The sequence below is a fragment of the Ursus arctos genome, unplaced genomic scaffold, assembly GCF_023065955.2.
Source record: "Ursus arctos isolate Adak ecotype North America unplaced genomic scaffold, UrsArc2.0 scaffold_20, whole genome shotgun sequence".
In the NCBI taxonomy this organism is placed as follows: domain Eukaryota; kingdom Metazoa; phylum Chordata; class Mammalia; order Carnivora; family Ursidae; genus Ursus; species Ursus arctos.
Genome location: NW_026622875.1, coordinates 15,162,186 through 15,180,905, shown reverse-complemented (window position 1 = coordinate 15,180,905; position 18,720 = coordinate 15,162,186). Strand labels below are relative to the sequence as shown.

The 18,720-nt window shown below is 32.4% G+C and overlaps 1 protein-coding gene across 10 annotated transcripts in view; it reads right to left on the bottom strand.

The window, feature by feature from the left end:
* HLTF (helicase like transcription factor) overlaps positions 1–18,720 on the bottom strand; it is a 50,640-nt gene that overhangs the window by 23,156 nt on the left and 8,764 nt on the right. For 5 of the 10 annotated variants that reach the window (XM_026497246.4, XM_026497248.4, XM_048216102.2 and 2 more), the window contains exons 3-14: positions 17,935–18,101; positions 16,284–16,417; positions 15,648–15,745; positions 14,119–14,193; positions 13,526–13,717; positions 11,059–11,154; positions 8,000–8,075; positions 6,851–6,941; positions 5,222–5,301; positions 5,090–5,131; positions 4,158–4,247; positions 1,847–1,944 (exon numbers count right to left, since the gene is read on the bottom strand). In XM_026497246.4, the coding sequence (XP_026353031.2) occupies positions 1,847–1,944; positions 4,158–4,247; positions 5,090–5,131; positions 5,222–5,301; positions 6,851–6,941; positions 8,000–8,075; positions 11,059–11,154; positions 13,526–13,717; positions 14,119–14,193; positions 15,648–15,745; positions 16,284–16,417; positions 17,935–18,101 (1,239 nt within the window). The remainder of the gene's footprint in view (positions 1–1,846; positions 1,945–4,157; positions 4,248–5,089; positions 5,132–5,221; positions 5,302–6,850; positions 6,942–7,999; positions 8,076–11,058; positions 11,155–13,525; positions 13,718–14,118; positions 14,194–15,647; positions 15,746–16,283; positions 16,418–17,934; positions 18,102–18,720) is intronic. The other 5 variants (XM_026497249.4, XM_048216103.2, XM_026497247.4 and 2 more) reach the window with 1 other exon arrangement.

Genomic DNA, 18,720 nt, shown 5'->3' with positions numbered 1-18,720 from the left:
TTCCATAATCTCATTAGGCAAGACTTTGCCAAGGTTTCCTTTCTGAAGTTTTTATTATCTTAAATTTTGTTTTTCATATATAAAGTTATATATGAAATATTGATGACCCATTTTTAAAATACATATCCCTAACCCAAGCTCTTAAAGAACTGTGCAGAGTTCTACTTTTTATACCACCATTAATACTTATAACCCTCACCCTGAAACTATCATTCTGGTACCCATACACTGGCCTTCCCAAAATGCACTACATCTCAAAAGAAAGAGAATACTTTCGTTGGAATAAAAAAAGAGCAAGAAAGAACCAAACCTCACTCTGGTCCTAAGAGGAAATATGACACACTAATCAGAGATTTAATTTTTAAAACATACACATACCAAAAATTTAAAAAGATGAGAATCAAAGAAGGCAAGAGTACATAAAAATCAAAAACAAAGTAAAGAAGCATAGAATTTGACAATTAGACAATAACTACTAATCTTTTCCAAAGCAATTTAGAGGAACAAGTGGCACAGGCTAGATTTTAAGTAGTAAGTAAAAGCACAAAGTGGAAATTAAATCCCAAAAGGTATGACAGCAAAGGAAAGGATAAGAGTAGCAACTTAAAGATGAAACATAATCAAGAGGAAGTATTTAAAAATGAAAAAGATCCAAGTATGTTTCATGAAAAAGCCAGTGGGAAAAGACTAACCAGACAAAGAGAAAAATAACAGATAAAATGCAAAGGTGGGAAGAGATGGAATCCAAAGTACAAACTAAGGTAATGGTCTTACAAAGACCAAGACCTCTTCCACCTCTGAGATTAGAGGAGGAAAGGTCAGGAGAGGTGCAAATAACCTTGGACGTGGCAAGAACAGAAGTTCACATCCAGTGGTCTTTATGTTCACAATGCTTCTAATAGAGTCATTATTTCATTTTAACATGCAGCTTGAAGCTCAAACTGGAAGGGAAACACAACCAAGCTGCTCCTTACAAATAATACATCAAGAGGTTCTATTCCAATGTAATGTTTTAGGATAGAAAAGCAATCTGGAAGGAGAAAAAAAAAAAGACAAAATTTTCTGGTGGGTAGCCTTAAAAGCACAGGCTCTAGAATCAGAATGCTGGAGACTTTATCCTAACTCCATTTATTAGCTGGATGATCTTAAGCAAGTTACTTGATTTCTGTGTATTTCAATTTGATCACCAGGAAAGTGAGAATAATGGTTTTGAGGACTAAATGCGGAAATCTATGAAAAGAGCTTAGAGGAAAAACTGAGCACATAGGAGCTCACTAAATGCTACAAGTTGTTATATACACGTAAGTCAGCGTAGTTCTTAGAAAAGAGTTTCCAGGGGCGCCTGGGTGGCACAGCGGTTAAGCATCTGCCTTCGGCTCAGGGTGTGATCCCGGCGTTCTGGGATCAAGCCCCACATCAGGCTCCTCTGCTATGAGCCTGCTTCTTCCTCTCCCACTCCCCCTGCTTGTGTTCCCTCTCTCGCTGGCAGTCTCTATCTCTGTCAAATAAATAAATAAAATCTTTAAAAAAAAACAAAAAAAAAAGAGTTTCCAATAATTCGTAAATATAGCAGTCTTAAATTGTCTATCTTTCCCACCTTGTGGGACATAAATGGCAGAGGAAGAAGTACAAACTTATAACAATTACTGTTTCCTTCTCTACTATAAATCTTCAAAGAATTACTTCAATTCAGCAAATAAAACCCCAATTCACCTAACAATTACTTTAACTTAAACATAAAATGCTGACCAAGCATATCTTTCCCAATGAATGACTCTAACAGAATATTTTTTACAAGACTAAAATATAAATCATGTCACATTTTTAAAAGGCTATGACGACTTACAATCCAGTTGCTTAACACAGAAAGTGGGCAGATGATCAGTGTTGTTCTTGGTCTCTCTTCAACATCAGTTTTCTTTGAACCCTCCACTGCAGATGCTCCTGAAATAAATCAGTTGAAACAGTCTTCAGTTCTCTTCTCATATATATGAAGTCAATAAAGAAATGCCAATATGTGCTTTTATGAAAAGAAAACAGGAAGAATTAAAATGAAGTAGACAGACTGTTGTTTCTAGCCATGATGGAAGTAACAGGAACTAGATTTTACCTTGTCACTTCATTATTTTTTACCTTGTTACTCTAAACAACTAAAATCCAGACAGCAATTACTTATGCGGGGAAGTAGAGAATTGTGATTGAGAGGGGACACCAAGGAAAAAGTGTGGAATATCTCCTGATATGTATTTAAGTTACTCATAGTTATTAAGATAACACTTGTTTTATGCAGTTTTTGGAATCTGTACTATAGTTAATGTGGTAACCAGACTGCAAGATACCCACTTTCTAACAGTCACAACCTCATATAGTCTCCTCCCATACTCTACTAGGGTGACAAATAGGATGTGGAAAAAGTGGTGGTATGTAACTTCTGAGATTAAGTTATAAAGGATGCAGTTTCTGTCTTGGGTGCTCTTTCCCTCTCTCTCTGATCACTCCCTTTGGAGGAAGCCAGCTGACATGTTGCAAGAATACTTGGGCAGCCTATGAAAGGACATGCTGTAATTTTATTTTCCATTCCCCTACTGGACAGTATTTACTCCCAATATTTTTCTAGAATAACACAGCAGTGAAAACTACTCTTTCATGTGTCCTTCTACACATTTAGATGATATATCTATCTTCATTATATTTGGCCTAGTTGCTGTTCACCATGGTAATTTATACTCCCATCCATAGTGCCTAAGAGTTCCTGTTGCTGCACAACCTTGCCTATACATGGCACTGTGAAATTTTTAAATGTTTGTAAATATAATGGGTGAAATGGTATCTCTCTGTTCTTTAATTTGATTTTCCCAGTGACTGAATCTGCACAGCTTACCCTACATTAACTGGTTATTTATGTTTTCTTTCCTTAGAATGTACCTTTGTATTCTTAGTGGCTATTCTCTTACTGGATTGTCTTTTTCCAATTGATTTGCAGAGGTTTCTTTTACACATTCTAAATACTAATCCTTCATAAGTTACACTTACCAGAAATATCTTCTTCAGTCTTGTCATTTTGCACCTTGTTTATGTTGCACTTTGATGCACGGTAATTTAAAAGGTAGTAGAATTTCATCTATCTTTTCCTTATGACTTTTTGTGTCTTATTTAAGATAGCACTATCATTTCTGTCTACACTCACTGATTTTTGTTTCTGCTGTTCTTCCAGAAACGAGCTTATTTTGTTTTTTTCACAGCTATGATTTTTTGAAGTTACTTTTCTTCTATTATGGCTATGTGCCTGCAAGAAGGAACTTTTTGACTGTGAACTTAATTCTATCTAAATTCTATCTCAAAAGAAAATTCATGTTTCTTAAAATTTCAAAAATCAGGGTCAAGAATATTCTATTTAAAATGCCTATATTTTCAATTCAATTAATTGTCTGATTCTTAGACCAAAAGTCAGCTCTTTTTTCATCATTCTGTGTTGGGCCAAATATCATCTCCTTTAACAGGTCCCTTTCATCAATCTTTATTTCACTATCCTCCTTTATTTTATTCACAATGCTTATCATTTAAAATTATGTGTTCATTTGTTTATGTGTTCCCATCATTAGACCATAAGCTGCATGTAAACAGACTTCTGCCTGGTATATCCCCAACATGTAAGATATAAGGGACTAAGTAACAGAGATAAAATAATTTGTCCCAGATCTCCTTAGAGTTCAAACTCATTTATTCTCAAATATTTAGATTCTTACACAATGTTTTCCTCTGAACTACAAAATACAAAATTATAATAAATATCACTAACATTCATAAGTGAAAACAAATTCTACTCATACCAAAAACTGAATCTTTATTACAATTTAAATAACTTCGAATTAAATTAGGCTTTAAAGAGCCATCAATTACTCTGGGCCTTCACTAGAAGAAAACATTTCTGCTACTCAGATGAGTAAAGGACCTCTTTTCCATCATATTTTTGACCTAACTAAAATAAATAGAATAAGAAAAGGTACTAGGAGAACACAAAAACATGCACCTCCAAGAAAAATGGGATTATCTTTTTCTTTACTTTCGAAACTTCTTATACATGTTCTCATACCTTTTGTCATTAAAAACTTTTTACACTGAAAAACAAAAGCTAAAAAACCATGAGATTTACCGACCCTTTTTCAACATTCTCCTTTTTGTTGTAGGGGTAGATGAAATAAGTGCACACGCAAACTCTGCATCTTCTTTAACCTTAGAAGATCCTGCTGAAATAAAACCACAGAATCATTAAAATATTTGAAAACTAATTCTCTCCTATGCTTAGGTACAGGTACCTCCTGAGGATAGGAAATAAAAATAACACTTACATACTCCAAATCTTAAGAGTGTATATTAGTCAATAAAAACAAAATTTCTGGTGACCAAAATTGCCTGACACTGAGCATATCATTCCAGCTTAAAGAAGGAATGTAATCACTTGTCATGAAGTGTTACTTCTTTTGAGGAAGAGATGTGAAAGTAGGGGCAGAAATATGCAAAGTGATTCAGCTTCCAGGTGGAAGAATATTTTTAAGGAAACAGGTGTTTGACTTCTAATGATGAGACTGCCAAATTTTCATACCAGTTGGTGGTAATGAGTAATTTTCCAAATGCAATACAATTTCTCAACTATTAAGGAATACAGTATGATCCAGTTTACAAGAAAAGAAAACAAAGAGTTATGTTTTAAAGGTAGAGGAAAAAGTAATGATACTCACTGGTTATCTTAACATCTGTATGACAATGGGAACAGTAATATTACCAAGAAGGTGCTCCCACCCAACTTTTGTAATTTTAATTTATACATATGAGGTTTTATTGGAGTCATTTTATTAGTAAAAATTACTTTGTTTCAAGTTAGTTTAAATATTTCTCTTAGATTTTAATTTAAAACTAATCTTTCAATTTGCCTCATTCACTCAACAGCCTTGATTAGTTCAAATGTAAATAGCAGTCAAGTGTAAGACCTATTACTAACGAATTCCAAGCTAGAGCGATATAAACCTATGGAGTTTTACTTTAATAATCCTTAAGTGTAGATTATGGATACTGAGATTTATATACATACCTTTTACTCTTTTAGTCTCAGACTGTGTATTTTTCAGTTTGCCTACAACAAAACCAAATACAAAAATGGTCACACTAGGAAATTAGAATATAAGACACATTATCAAATCAAATTCATTTCATATTATACCACCTTTCATTTTCTGTGGCAATTCACTTGTTTCATTTTCCTCTGAATCACTGCTTTCATTATACTGGACAGCAGCTTTTCTTCTAAAATAAAGTATACACAAATTTTTTATCAAACAAAAACAAAATGGGATATGAAAACATAGGTTTAATACATGCAGTACAAATGCTTCTGTGTTGCCTGTTTTTTAAAAAAATTTCAAGGAAAATTTGACAAATGAAAGTAAAATTTGCTAAAAGCATTTTTCCTTCATATGCAGATGCATTTACTATACAAAATACAGTACCACTATTATTAAATTTGAAAAAGCCAACCATCCTAAAGTAATAATCATTTTTAATACTGAATTTAATATTTGGCAATTCAAACAAAACACCTATAAAAAACTAGAACTAAAAAGAAATAACTCTTATCAAAGAGAATCCTTCTAATATAATGAAATGAGCAGCTAAGATGCAAAAATATAATTCTCTAAAAATGAAAACTTTCATGTATTTTGTATAGAAACACTATATTACAGTGCTTAAGCACCTAAAAATAATGGTCTTTAGAGTCAGACTGCCTAGATTCAAATTTCCATTCCCCTACTTATTTGCTGTGTCACTTTAGGCTCATCACTTAATAGTCTTCTATGCCTCAGTTTCCTCATTTGGAAAACAGGACTAAAAATACAATGCACTTCGTAAGATAAGATGTGTTACTACATGCAATGCCCCTAAAATAATGCCTGTTGCACAGTAAACATACATGTATTGACTATCATATGTGTGTTAATTAGTTTTTCCCCTACGTCCTCCCTACTATTTCCATGTCCTTTAATCTTATCTGGTCAACCTATCAGTGCTGTTCTCACACTCATGGTCAGTTCAAAGTTGTAAGATTGTAGATCTAGATGAGAAACTGAGGAGTCCTGGTTTTGTGCTCAATTTAGACAGGTATTGATAGAGAACAATTAACAAAGCCCCCGTTATGAGATATTTACTAGACTAGCTAATAGATACTCAAATTTGAGATCACGCCTACAGATATTATGGTAGGCAATACAACAAAAAGTCAAGTATTTAGACCTACTTCTGAGGGTAAATGAAATTTATAACATTAACAGATTAAAGGTAAGATCAGAGGAGCAGTATGTATTTTATTCAAATTCTCCCTCTAGTCTACGTTAACAGAATACTCTCCTTAAGTAACTTCATCTCGTCTTATTTCTAAAGATGAAATGACAAAGAACTGAGATGAGCAATGAGTGCTTCTATCAAATCATCTAATAGTTGTCAGTTTTCATCTCCTCAAAATATAAAGAAAGCTCTTCTAAAATCAACAAAAACAAAAAACTCGGGAGCTAGATCTTAGTTCCTATGTGAAAGAAATAGAAAAAAAAAAGTGGTAGAAAGATAGTGATTATTAAAAACTACCAATTAACTTCTTTTATAGATTAGTATTACTTTTCTTCACCTATAAAACGAGAACACCATCTGCCTAAGTCAGTGATTTTGGAAGTTTCAAGTAAAAGAATAAATTTGAAAGAACTATATAACTGAGATAAATGGTCATATCTCTCTCCTATATATAAGAAAATGGAGAAAGAGTTTAAACAAACATTACATACAATCAAACCATAACAGAGTTTACCTTTTGGGGCGGGAGCTAGACAATTCTGACTTGGGATATTTATTCTTTCCCTTGACATCTGAAATACTGGGTTCTCCACTACATCTAGATCCTTTCATTTCAAAGAAAAGGACAAATATACAGAGTTATTAGTAAATCGTCTTGACTAGCAGCACCCTTCTTAAAACCTTGGTTTTCCAAATCAATTTTTTAATTCTTCATTCTTGTTCTTTCAATCAGCCAGCTCCTAGCTCTACCCACTCACCACAAAGGTCTATACCATACTGGATCCTTTGCCTAGATTCTTAACTCCTTTGACTCCCAGATGATGATCTACTTTACTTCACAAAGAAAATTGAATGCTACCTAGTATAAACTCCCAATTTTCCTACCTTTTGTTCCCTCAATTATCTATATTTTCCATCAACCTTACTTCCTTTCCTTCTAATGCTAACTCACCTATCTGTTCTCTTGATCTCACTGCCCCCACAGAGGCCTACCTCTCTCCATGGTACCCAAAATCTCTACCTATCCATGGATTTCTTTCTTAATGCTCCCCTGTGCAAAAAGCCCCTCAATTCTGCCTTCATCTCCAACTATTTTTTTATTTCAAACTTAGCAAAATAAATAGCACACAACTGTTATTTCCAGTTCTTCACCTACTATTCTTATCTTAAAATATTTTGTTTTGCTCTGCTCTAACCAATCTTCAAAAATTAATTTTGTGAAGGTCATTAACTGCTAAGCCAGCTATGTAACTGCTAAAACCAAAGTTCTCTTTTCATTTCTCTTCTGACTTCAGAATTTGGCTCTAACCTATCTTTCTACCCTCATCTGCTGTTGTCCATGAACATTACATTATAATTACCATAAACTACTCTGAGGTCTCAGAACAAAATATGCCTTATATTGCTATTGTTTGTTTTTACTGCCCTTTCATGTAATTTTTTCTCAACCAAAAATGTTCCTCCTCAGCTTCTCTGACTGGTGTACAACCACCCAATTCCATCGTGACCTCCTTCATGAAATCTTTCCTACCAGTTCTCATGAGATTCTTAGAAAAAGAGATCTTAAAATTTTTATATATACAAAAAGTCAGGGCTCGAATTACATCATCAAACTGGAAAATTTTAAATTAAACATGGGGTCATGTTCAAAAGTAAACTTTACCTTTGATAAGTCCATCTGCCTTTTCACTGGTATTGTTTCCTCCAAGTTTCATAGATTGATCGTTAACATTACACTCCTGGATGAAAAGGCATATTTCTTACACAGCACTGCTGTCAGTTTTAAATAAACTTAAAATGCATCCTTTATATTGCTTTACTTTACAGAATAAAGATTACTTAGACTGGTACTCCATTCTGGAGCAATGTGGGGAGGTGCATTAAGTGATGAGGAAAAATAAACAAATAGATTAAAAAATTTTTTCACAGGTATCTCAAAAGAAAACTAATTGGTCTTTATCTGTTGCAAAGGAATACAAATAACAAAACTGAATTATAAATGGAATATAATTACTGTAAGAAAAACTGAACATGAAATGGAAATTTACTTTAGAATTAAAAGTTCTCAGACTACAAACTTTTAACCAAGAGTCCCTACTCAGTAAATAACTTATCTTTAATGAGGCTGCCATTGCCATCCTTGTTCTCCAGAATTCCCAGGGTGGGAAGACGCAATAGTACAGGTTCCAGAGTACCTTCTACCATACTCTAGTAGGGATTTTCATGCCAAGCCTTCATGTATATCCCTTTGTTTCAATATGCATCAATGTATATATATACATGAATACCAAAACTTCTGTAAAAGTAAAAATTTATACTTCTTTGTAAACGTATTTTTAAATGAGTCTAATAGGGGAGGGTTCCTCTAATCTTTAATTCTTAACTTCATTCTGTAGGTACAAATGACAAATGCCAATTAGCTGAATTTAATTCTTCCCATTAAAAAAGAAAGGTAGATGATTTAGCCATTATCGAGTGGAGATTAGGACTGGGGGTCAGGAGTACAAAGTAATTTTTGCTGAGATTGGGATAAGAAAGGATAATTTTAGTACTAAAAAAATACAATTTGAAACATCTTATAAAATCCCACCAGTTAAGTTTTACTGAAAATGTAGGTGAAAAGATCCATTCCCTTCTAATGGTATGAGTCTAAATAAGCTGAAAATTTTAAATATAACAGATCTAGAAGTACATAACTGGGAGTTATTTTAGGTAATTTTTTATTTGTATTTTTTTCAGAGCTCAGGATATTTTATTTTAATCAATGTAAAATATTTACATTATTTAAGACTGCATACCCGTTACAAAATTATTAAATACACTGCAGTCCAAAGTTGCCATTTTTATTATAGCAGTATTTACACTTTTCTTTCCTTCTTTTTTTTTAACAAGCTAGACAAATGATTTTATTTTTTTCTCCAAGTTTTCATTTAAATTCCAGTTAGTTAACAGTATAATATTAGTTTCAGGTGTAGAATATAAGTGATTCATCACTTACATACAATACCCGGTACAAGAAACTGATACTAAAAATGCTTTTCATCAAATGTTCTACCTAGTCTTCTTCAATAATTAGTACAACCATTTATATTAAACATGCAAAAAAGAACCTAACAGTTTATCCACAAATAAAGGATGTCCATTACATTACTTTTATATGAAATAATTTTGCTCAGCAAGTTTTTTTCTTCAGAGTTCAAAATTAAACCTTCTACGAAGTCCAACCTATCAAGTCGTATTACACTCCAATCTAATGGAACTTAAATCAATGACATTTCACTCTGTAAGCTTGGAATATCTAAATCTATTTAAAACCGTGTAATATTTTTGTTGCAATAAATTCTTAGCTGGAAATCACATTTTCAGCCTCAATTTCAATGAAATGTGACATACCAGATATACCAGATATATATACTAACTATATATATACTAACACCTTCCTGCTATTTAAGGAACACCTTAAATGCATGGTTGATTTTCAGGGGGTGGGAGGGAAGGCCTTACTGATAATAATTTTTTAAGCCGATAATTGCTACTGAAGCTGTAAGTAGTCTTAGGCGGTGTTCTTCTGTTTTAGTAACAAAATGTAGGAAGAACAGGATGTAAAGTATCAAATTACTCATGGTAAGGAACTGAATCTCAGATATTTGACAACAGAGTTAAACTCCCAACAAAAGTACAAAGAAGGAAATGCAACCAAGGTGCATAAATTAATAAGGCTCTTAATAAGCAGCCTCTTTGAAAACTAAAAAAAATCAGAATAGCAGTACAGAAAAGTCCAAAAAAGAGGTATTTTGCATATACATTTTGCTCAGATATTTCCTACTTTAAGTTCTTGAATGTTAAGCTGAAAATGGAAAATAATCGTTTCATTCTAATAATATTTATTTTTCACATAAAACACATTTTTAATTCCTAGAAACTGAGTATAATAATGTTTATATCCCATATGTAAAGACATATATAAAGTATCAAGAAAGTCACCCATGTTATCATCACTAAGACATAATTATTACTATGTATGACTACATTCAGACTCAGACATACATAAATATGCCTTTCTAAAATGAGACTCAACTCTATTCACAAATGCATCCCTGGCCTTTTCTTTTAACTAAAAAATATCATAAAAATAAGTGTTCTTCAAAAATAGGATTTTATAGTTGCAATATATTAAATTTTAAGGCTATATAATAAATAACATAACTGTTACCTTATTGAGGAGTTTCTTCTTTGCCTTTAAATAATGCATAGGGGAAAAAGTTTGAACTTTTATCTCTGAAAAAAATGGATTTCTGATAACTTACTTCCTTCTTTATTTTTTTAAACAAACTTATTTTTTTAAATAGGCTCCACGCCCAGTGTGGAGTCCAACACAGGGCTTGTACTCATAACCCTGAGACCAAGACCTGAGCTAAAATCAAGAGTCGGACACTTAACCAACTAAGCCGCCCAGGTGCCCCTCTGATAACTTCTTTAGATAGTTTCTCTGAAATGGCATTACTGAGTCACAGAATATAAACATTTTTAAGATTCTTGATATATATTACCTAATTACCCTCAAGAATATAGTACCCAACTTTCACTCTTGTCACCAACACACAAGAGAGGCCATTCACTTCTCTAAAAACACTGGGTATTATCAATTTTCTGGCAAATTATTTTTTAATGACAAAATTAAAATGAACCAGAGACTTCGGAGAAAACACACTAATACTTTACCTTCTTCAGTTGACTTTTTTTAATTCTTTCAACAGGAAGAGGTTTGCCATCATGGAAGTTGGTAAGAATTACTGCAATGGCTGTCAGAGTTTTGCCCTTTAAAAATGTTTTTAAAAGACAAATGGTCAGATTCTGAAACCCAATTGACCAGAGAACATTCCAAAACCAATTTTAAAATCAAGTGGGCAAATATCATACGCATTCAAGGCCACAGAAGCATACTACTATATTAAATAATCTATGTATTAATAAAAAGTATTTTGTTGATTAAGTAATGCTTTCCCACACTTTATTACTAAGAATTATTAAATGGTTTACTCCATAAAATACTATAAGCATCTCTGAGAAATGTCGTTCTACTGAAAGATTGCTGTTATAAGATTTTATGTTTAACCCTGAACTAATAACTTTATCATGAAACTACAACTATTTGCTTGCCATGTAGTTCAGAGCTAATTTAAAATGATTAGTAATTCCTGTATGCTCATGAGATAATCATTTTATTAAATTTCATTTAAAGATCACTGTAAGACTTAAAAGCTGTAACTTATCAACAAAGCATAAATGACATATTTCTTGTGCCTTTTTCTTAAATAGAAGCATGTAACTTTACTTAGTTTAATATATAATTAGCAACACAGAAATAACTCTTTGGCAATTTTAAAACAGTAAAGGCAGCAGTTTTCTAAGTGTAGCCCACAGGTCCTAGAGTTTCCCAGGACCCTCTCAGGAGTATGTACAAATGTATTTTCATAATATTGCTAAAGCCTTATTTATGTTGATATCTATAGTAATGCCACAAAAGGGAATTATGGGCAAAACTGCTGGTGCCTTAGAATGAAACAAAGCAGCTGGCACTACATCATACTAGTGGTCATTGTATTCTTGGCTGCCACATACTCACATGTTAAAAAAAAAAATGCTAGTTTTAAGAATATTCTACAAGAATATTCTTGATGAAGCGGTACACATGAATTTTATTAAATCTTACCTCAAGTACACATGTAAATATTCTAAGTATAACAAGACGGGAAGAACACATAAAAATACTTTTTTTGCACACCAAAATATGAGTTATCTAGAGAAAAATTACTTGTGAGACAGAGGTTACAAGCTCAACTAGCACCATGCATCACCATGCATCACTACTTTTACTTGAAAGAATGGCCAACAACCAGTTATTCATGACTGAGTGGCAGACTTTTTGAAAAATGAACAAAGTACAGCTATCTTCAAGGGAAAATAACTGACAGATTTGTTGTAAATGATAAAATCTGAACTTTCAAGCAAAAATTAGAATGTTGGAAAACTTGTATCTGACATCATGAGCACAGCAGCTTCCCAAAATGTAAATGCCTTTCAAATAAGATTAGCAGTAATATCAAAGAATATAAACATTTGATACTATATAATGAAATGCATCAACATTGGCAGATCTGTGTAACTCAATGAACTAATATTTTCCAAATAAACAATGTTATAAAATCATGCATGAGTACAATATCCATTCAATGTACAAGCTACACCAATGGATTTTAATGCAACACAGTACAAAAAGCTCACTGATATCATTTTTAAGTTCTACGTTATAACTGTTAACCTTTAATAAACTAACACGTGCTTAATTTTGTTGTTCTATCAAAGAATTATACAGAGTTATCTAAAAAGACTATTAAAATACTCCTATTTCCCAACTACTTATCTATGTGAGAACTAATCCTTATGTACCTATACCAAAACACCTTATCACAATACACTGAATGAAAAATCAGTTATAAGGACTCAGAATTCATCTCTTAGGCCAATCATTAAAGAGATTTGCAAAAATGTAAAACAATGCCAGTCTTATCAAAATTACTTTGTTTTGGAACAGTCCCTTTTCATTTAAAAATATGCCATGTATGTTAATAAGTAATGAGTTTATTAACTACTATTTGTAAATTACTAACTCAAAATTTAGTTTTAACATCTAATAAGATAAATATTGATATAACTCACAAATATAAAAAGCTCTTTGGGATTGTCAAAAATCTGTAAGTGTAAGGGCTACTGAGACCAAAAAGTATAAAAACTGCTGGTGCAAGGAATCATAAATGTATTTTTAATACTCTGTATATCACAAGACTGTGACAGAATACAGACAATTTCATGTAACATTGTTGTCTTTCCCTTTTTTAAAAAAGAAAACCCATGAAAAATAAGCTACCTTGAATTTCAAAAGAAAATTGAGAAATACGTTTATACATTATTGCTAATTAAATTGTACCTTAACCAAATAAACCAAAACAAAAAAAACCATAACCTCATTTTAAGTGAAAGGCACAGAGAAAACTGTTCTATACTGAAAGTGAAATCTAGTCCCACACTGGCACCAACATATTCCTATCACTATCTACTTCAAAATTACTTTCTATAAAATCATAATTACAAAATAAAATTTTATTAACTCAAGGAAAAAAATAATTACCAAACCCATATCATCAGCTAAAATTCCTCCATGGACATTTTCTGGTCGGTCCTTCTCAGAAAAATTTGTTATTGTGTTATAGTATAAGTTACTTCGCTGTTCCCAAAATGGTGGAAGGTCTTTACTGTTTTCCCGTGAAACCATCCAAGCTAGAGCTTGTTTTTGATGTGGAAGCAATGGTGTTTCAACAGCCTATAAATAAAAGGATTGTCTTAAATAGAAATAAAACCAGTCCTTTCTTTTTCTCCATGCAGATTCTGGAAAACACTTGATCTTATGGTAAAAACTGTACAAATTAACAGTGTATTTTAAAACTCCAAATAATTTTAAATAAAAAATATTGGGGGTGCCTGAGGGGCTCAGTCAGTTAAACGTCTGACTCTTGATTTCGGCTCAGGTCATGATCTTGGTGTCATGATACTGAGCCCTGGCTCTGCACTGAGTCTGCCTGAGATTCTCTCTCCTCACCCCCCACCTCTTCCCCTGTCTCACACAAGCACACTCTCTCCCTTACTAAATAAATAAATATTAAAATATATATATATATATATATATATATATATATATATAAATAGAAAATATTGGCTCAGTACCTCAGCTGGTTCCATTTCATGAGTTTTATCATCTTCTTTTAAATCTTCAAACAATTTGTCAAATTCTGTTTTAAGCTACAACAAATAGCAACAAGAAACACCATGAAACAAACCAATTAAAATAATTTCACTTAATTCAGAGTTTTCAAATCATTTAATTAACTAAAACATTTGAATACCAAAAGGTACCTAACATATTCTTTGAGTTGCTACACTGCTCACTGAAGGCAGAATAGGTGCTTTGGGTGTAAGAGGTAATTGTGTTAAAATCAAAAGAATACAGAAGAGATAAATCTGGCGTTTGTCACAGCTCTGTCACAAATCTATATATAATACTGGGCAAGAGACTTAACCTTTACGGCCTTATACCTTATTCTTATAAAATGAAAGGGATAATTTAGATTTAGAATGTCTCTAAGGTTCCTTCTGCCATTGAAATTCTGTGATTCTATTAGTGGTATTTAAAACATTTTGTAAGATCCTACCAGGTAAATTTTTTGACTTTTTTTAATGTCGATGACCCTTCATTTACTATTATTGCAAACAACCTGCTATGTGCTACAAAATATTAAGAGATGATTTTAATCTTACACTAATTTAGTTGGTTCTTTAAATTGATCTAATTTAATTCTATAGCAATATGTATGTATTACAATTACTTTTATAAATTAGCACATGAATACAAAGTAGTAGCCCAGAAGATATCAGGCCAAATCAAAAAAGTTAGAGAGGTAACCTGGGGTTTACCCACCAGACACAGGCTCAAGCCCTACTAATAACGAGCAGTAAGAGAGGAATCACAATTAGAAGACAAAGGCTAACAGAGATAGGTAGAGACAAAAAAATTGATGTATTTGTAGACTGTCTCCACTATTTTATATCCCCTTTTCCCCCAAATTAACTCAGCCTAACAGTATCTTAGATTACAAATCAAAGTTAAGAACTACACTAATGCCTAAGATTTGGAATTTTTTTTTGCATTCCACTTGCAACCTTATTGAAACAAAGCGTAAGTTTCGAGTGTCAATTTTTTAAAATTAGTATTTGGACATTAAAAAATCAAATAATAAAAAACATCAAAACATACTAAAACATCCCATGCATACACAACAATGCACGTGTTTTACTATATGTATGAATGTGTATGTTTTCCTTATTACTGCTTTCTTTTCACATGAAAGTTTTTAATATAGGGGCATCTGGGTGGCTCAGTCAGTTAAGCACCTGAGCCTTCAGCTCAGGTCATGATCTCAGGGTTCTGGCATCGAGCCCCTTGTTGGGTTCCCTACTCAGCAGGGAGTCTGCTTCTCTCTCTCCTTCTGTCCCTCCCACCTGCTTGTGCTTGCTCTCTCAAAAAAATCTTCAAAAAAAAAAAAAAGTTTTTAATATATATTGTATAGCATGTTTCATAACTTAACATACCTGAAGATCACAAATACTAGCACACACATATTTATCTTATTCTTTTAAACATCAATCGTCAACATTTAAAATTCACTTTTAGATTACAAAACAAAAAAGAAGCTTACCTGTTCAGTTGTCATCTGTACTGCAGCATGAACTGGCATACTATAGCTTGGTCCAGCTCTTCCAGAGCCCCAACTACTTTCTAAACTGAATCCTAAAGCTGTAATTTACAAAATGAAAAGAATAAAATCACCAAATGAATTACCTTTTAGTAATTTTTAGAACTTGTGTTCTAAATATATTTAAAAGATTTTTTTAAAACTAAAAGTCATTAAAAAATAATTAAAATAATTCCACATTTTTAAACAAACTCTTGCCAAATAAATAATACTTCTTCATTCCCTATTGAAGATTTTTTTTGTCTATAATTTATCAAAGACGAAGTTTAAAATCAGGGATTCCCAGATATTATCACTGGGGAAAGTTAGGGGAGGGAATACAGGACCTCTTTGTACATATGTGTGCATGTGCATGTTCTCACACTCACACCTCCTCCTATGAATCTTTAATTATTTCAAAATAGAAAAAAAAAAATCAGGGATTTCCTTAAAAAGATTCCTAAGAAAAGTTACAACTCAGAGCCTTCAACACAAATTAGCTAAGCTAAACAAACTCAAATTATTTCTCAAGAAGAGAAATGTTTTACAAATCCTGCATCTTACAATATCAAAATAATAGGAGTTTAAACTCAAACTTACTTTTTGGTGCAGGTCCCAGTTTAAATCCATGTTTCTTCAACTGATCTAAAACCGCTTTTCTATTTTCTTCTTTTCCCCAAAAAGTCATATGGAGAGGCATGGTAAAAGCATTGTTTGCACCAAAAGGAACAACCCTATTATATTTAAGAAGAGAGAGAAAAAAAAAAAAAAGAGAGAAAATCAGAACTGTTATTTTTTACTTCCATTAAGAATTATTAAATCACATTAAATTATAAACATCGCATTCAAATTTTGCAAGGAAGTGAAATAAGGAACTTTTTGGACAAATTAGAAAGAGAGAAAAAGTACACGGAATAGGATCAACAACAATCAGTTTCTGTTACTCTGTTTTTGAAACAGAAAGCCAGAAGAAACTGAAAAGATGGAACAAAGCAGGGTAGCCTATAACTGAGATTATAAGATAGGTACAACAGTAAGTTTAATTGAAAGGGTAGAGCTTTCACTAACAGAACCACTGAGAGTAGCAACCCATTCTGGGAGAATGGGGAATGATTTGCCAAGAACTACATCTGACCCTGAAACAACATGGGGTGTAGGGACATTGACCCCCTTATACAGTCAAAAATCCACATACAACTTTGACACCCTAAAAACTTAACTACCAATAGCCTACTGTTGGCCAGAAGCCTTACCAGTAACATAGTCAATTAACACGTATTTTGTAGGTTATATGCATGATAGACTGTGTTCTTAAAGTAAGCTAAAGAAAACATTAACAAAATCATAAAGAAGGCAGAATACATTCACAATACAATACTGCATTTATTTTTTTAAAATCTGCATTTAAGTGGACCTGTGCAGGTCAAACCCACGTTGTTCAAGCATCAACTATATTTTTGATCCAGGATTCACTAAAAATTTATTCTCAATATCCAAAAAATTTAATGAACTGAGAATAGAGAAAACAAAGTGAGAAGACATTACTGAGCATTTATCATCCAACCTCACCTTTTCATATTCTAAACATTCCATACTTAAATTGACATCACAGACTAAATGCCTAAAAGAGAAAAGCTAACCAAGGAGACTGGGAGTTTTAAAAAAGGAAGAGGTGGTAGAACTAGGAGAGTTTAGGCCTTGCCTAAAGCAGGAGCTGCTACTCTGCTCTAGTCAACTGATGTCCTGTGAAAATGAAGGTCAGATCTTCCTTCTATTTGTCAAGAGAAATCTTCATAAATAATTTTTACATTAGGGAAAAAATTAACCTATATAAAATGCAGAATATCCAGGTATTTGAATATTGGAAATAAATGAAAAATTATAGAACACTATGTAGGCAAAATGAAACTCACCTACATATGATCACAGGCTACCAGTTTACAACTTCTGATTTAAACAAACACTTCCCAACTCCCAAATCTATGCACTAAAAGGTTTGGACAGATGGTGTGGACTTCCTAATATTTGAGCCAAAGTCTATTTTTTCCATGGTAATAATTTAGTAGGAAAATAAGGGAATAGTTGTTCCATGGCTGGGGTAGTAGAGGCAGATGGGAAAAGAATTAACACATTTATTGAACACATACTAAAGGCACAGTGATAAAAGTTGTCAGGACAACTATATAGCCTCTTAACAAATTCAAAGATCACAACTTAATATCATTAAAACTAAACTCTGAAAGTACATTACCCTTCAATCTGTGCCAATTTGTTGTCCATGATATAGGCCAAAGCAGCTGCAAGATCTTTCTTTAAATGGCCAACCTGATTTCCATTCACATTGTTTACTTTAATTGCATTCTTATCATAAGGGTTATTGGGCTCTCGTTGTAATGCAACCATTTCATTATTATTAACCTAATAAAATAATAAACAGATAATATTATAAATAACATAATAGGAGCTTTCTTCATTAAACTTTATCTGGGATTTCCATTACTTTTTTAGTACTTAATAACAGCATATAAGAAATGTATATTTTCTTGGACTCATATTTGTATAGTAACATAAAAAATATATTTCATAATGTTTTTTACAGTATTTTTTAAACTTACATTCACTGGGAAGTTAACAAATCCTTGATATCTGAAAGATACAATCAAAACTAAATAAAAGATTCACACTAAAAATTTCAACATCCTAACTTCCAAAACAGGTGATCTTTATTGGGTGCTTATTTGCCATTGTTTAAGTACATTACATAGATTTGACTTTTCAAATCTTCACAATTCTGTTGGTAGGTACTATCACTACCTCCATTTTACTGATGAAAACACTAAAGCACAGAAAAGTTAAGTAATTTGCCCAAGGTCATAAAGCTATTAAGTAGCAGAGCTAGAATTTAAATCTAGACAGGCTGGTTCCTAAGTCTGATTTCTCCAGACTCTAAAGGGGGAAAAAGATATTAATTATAAGTCAGAAAGGAATGAAATTAAGAAAATATATCCAACCTTCAACTCATGCCATTCTGATTCTA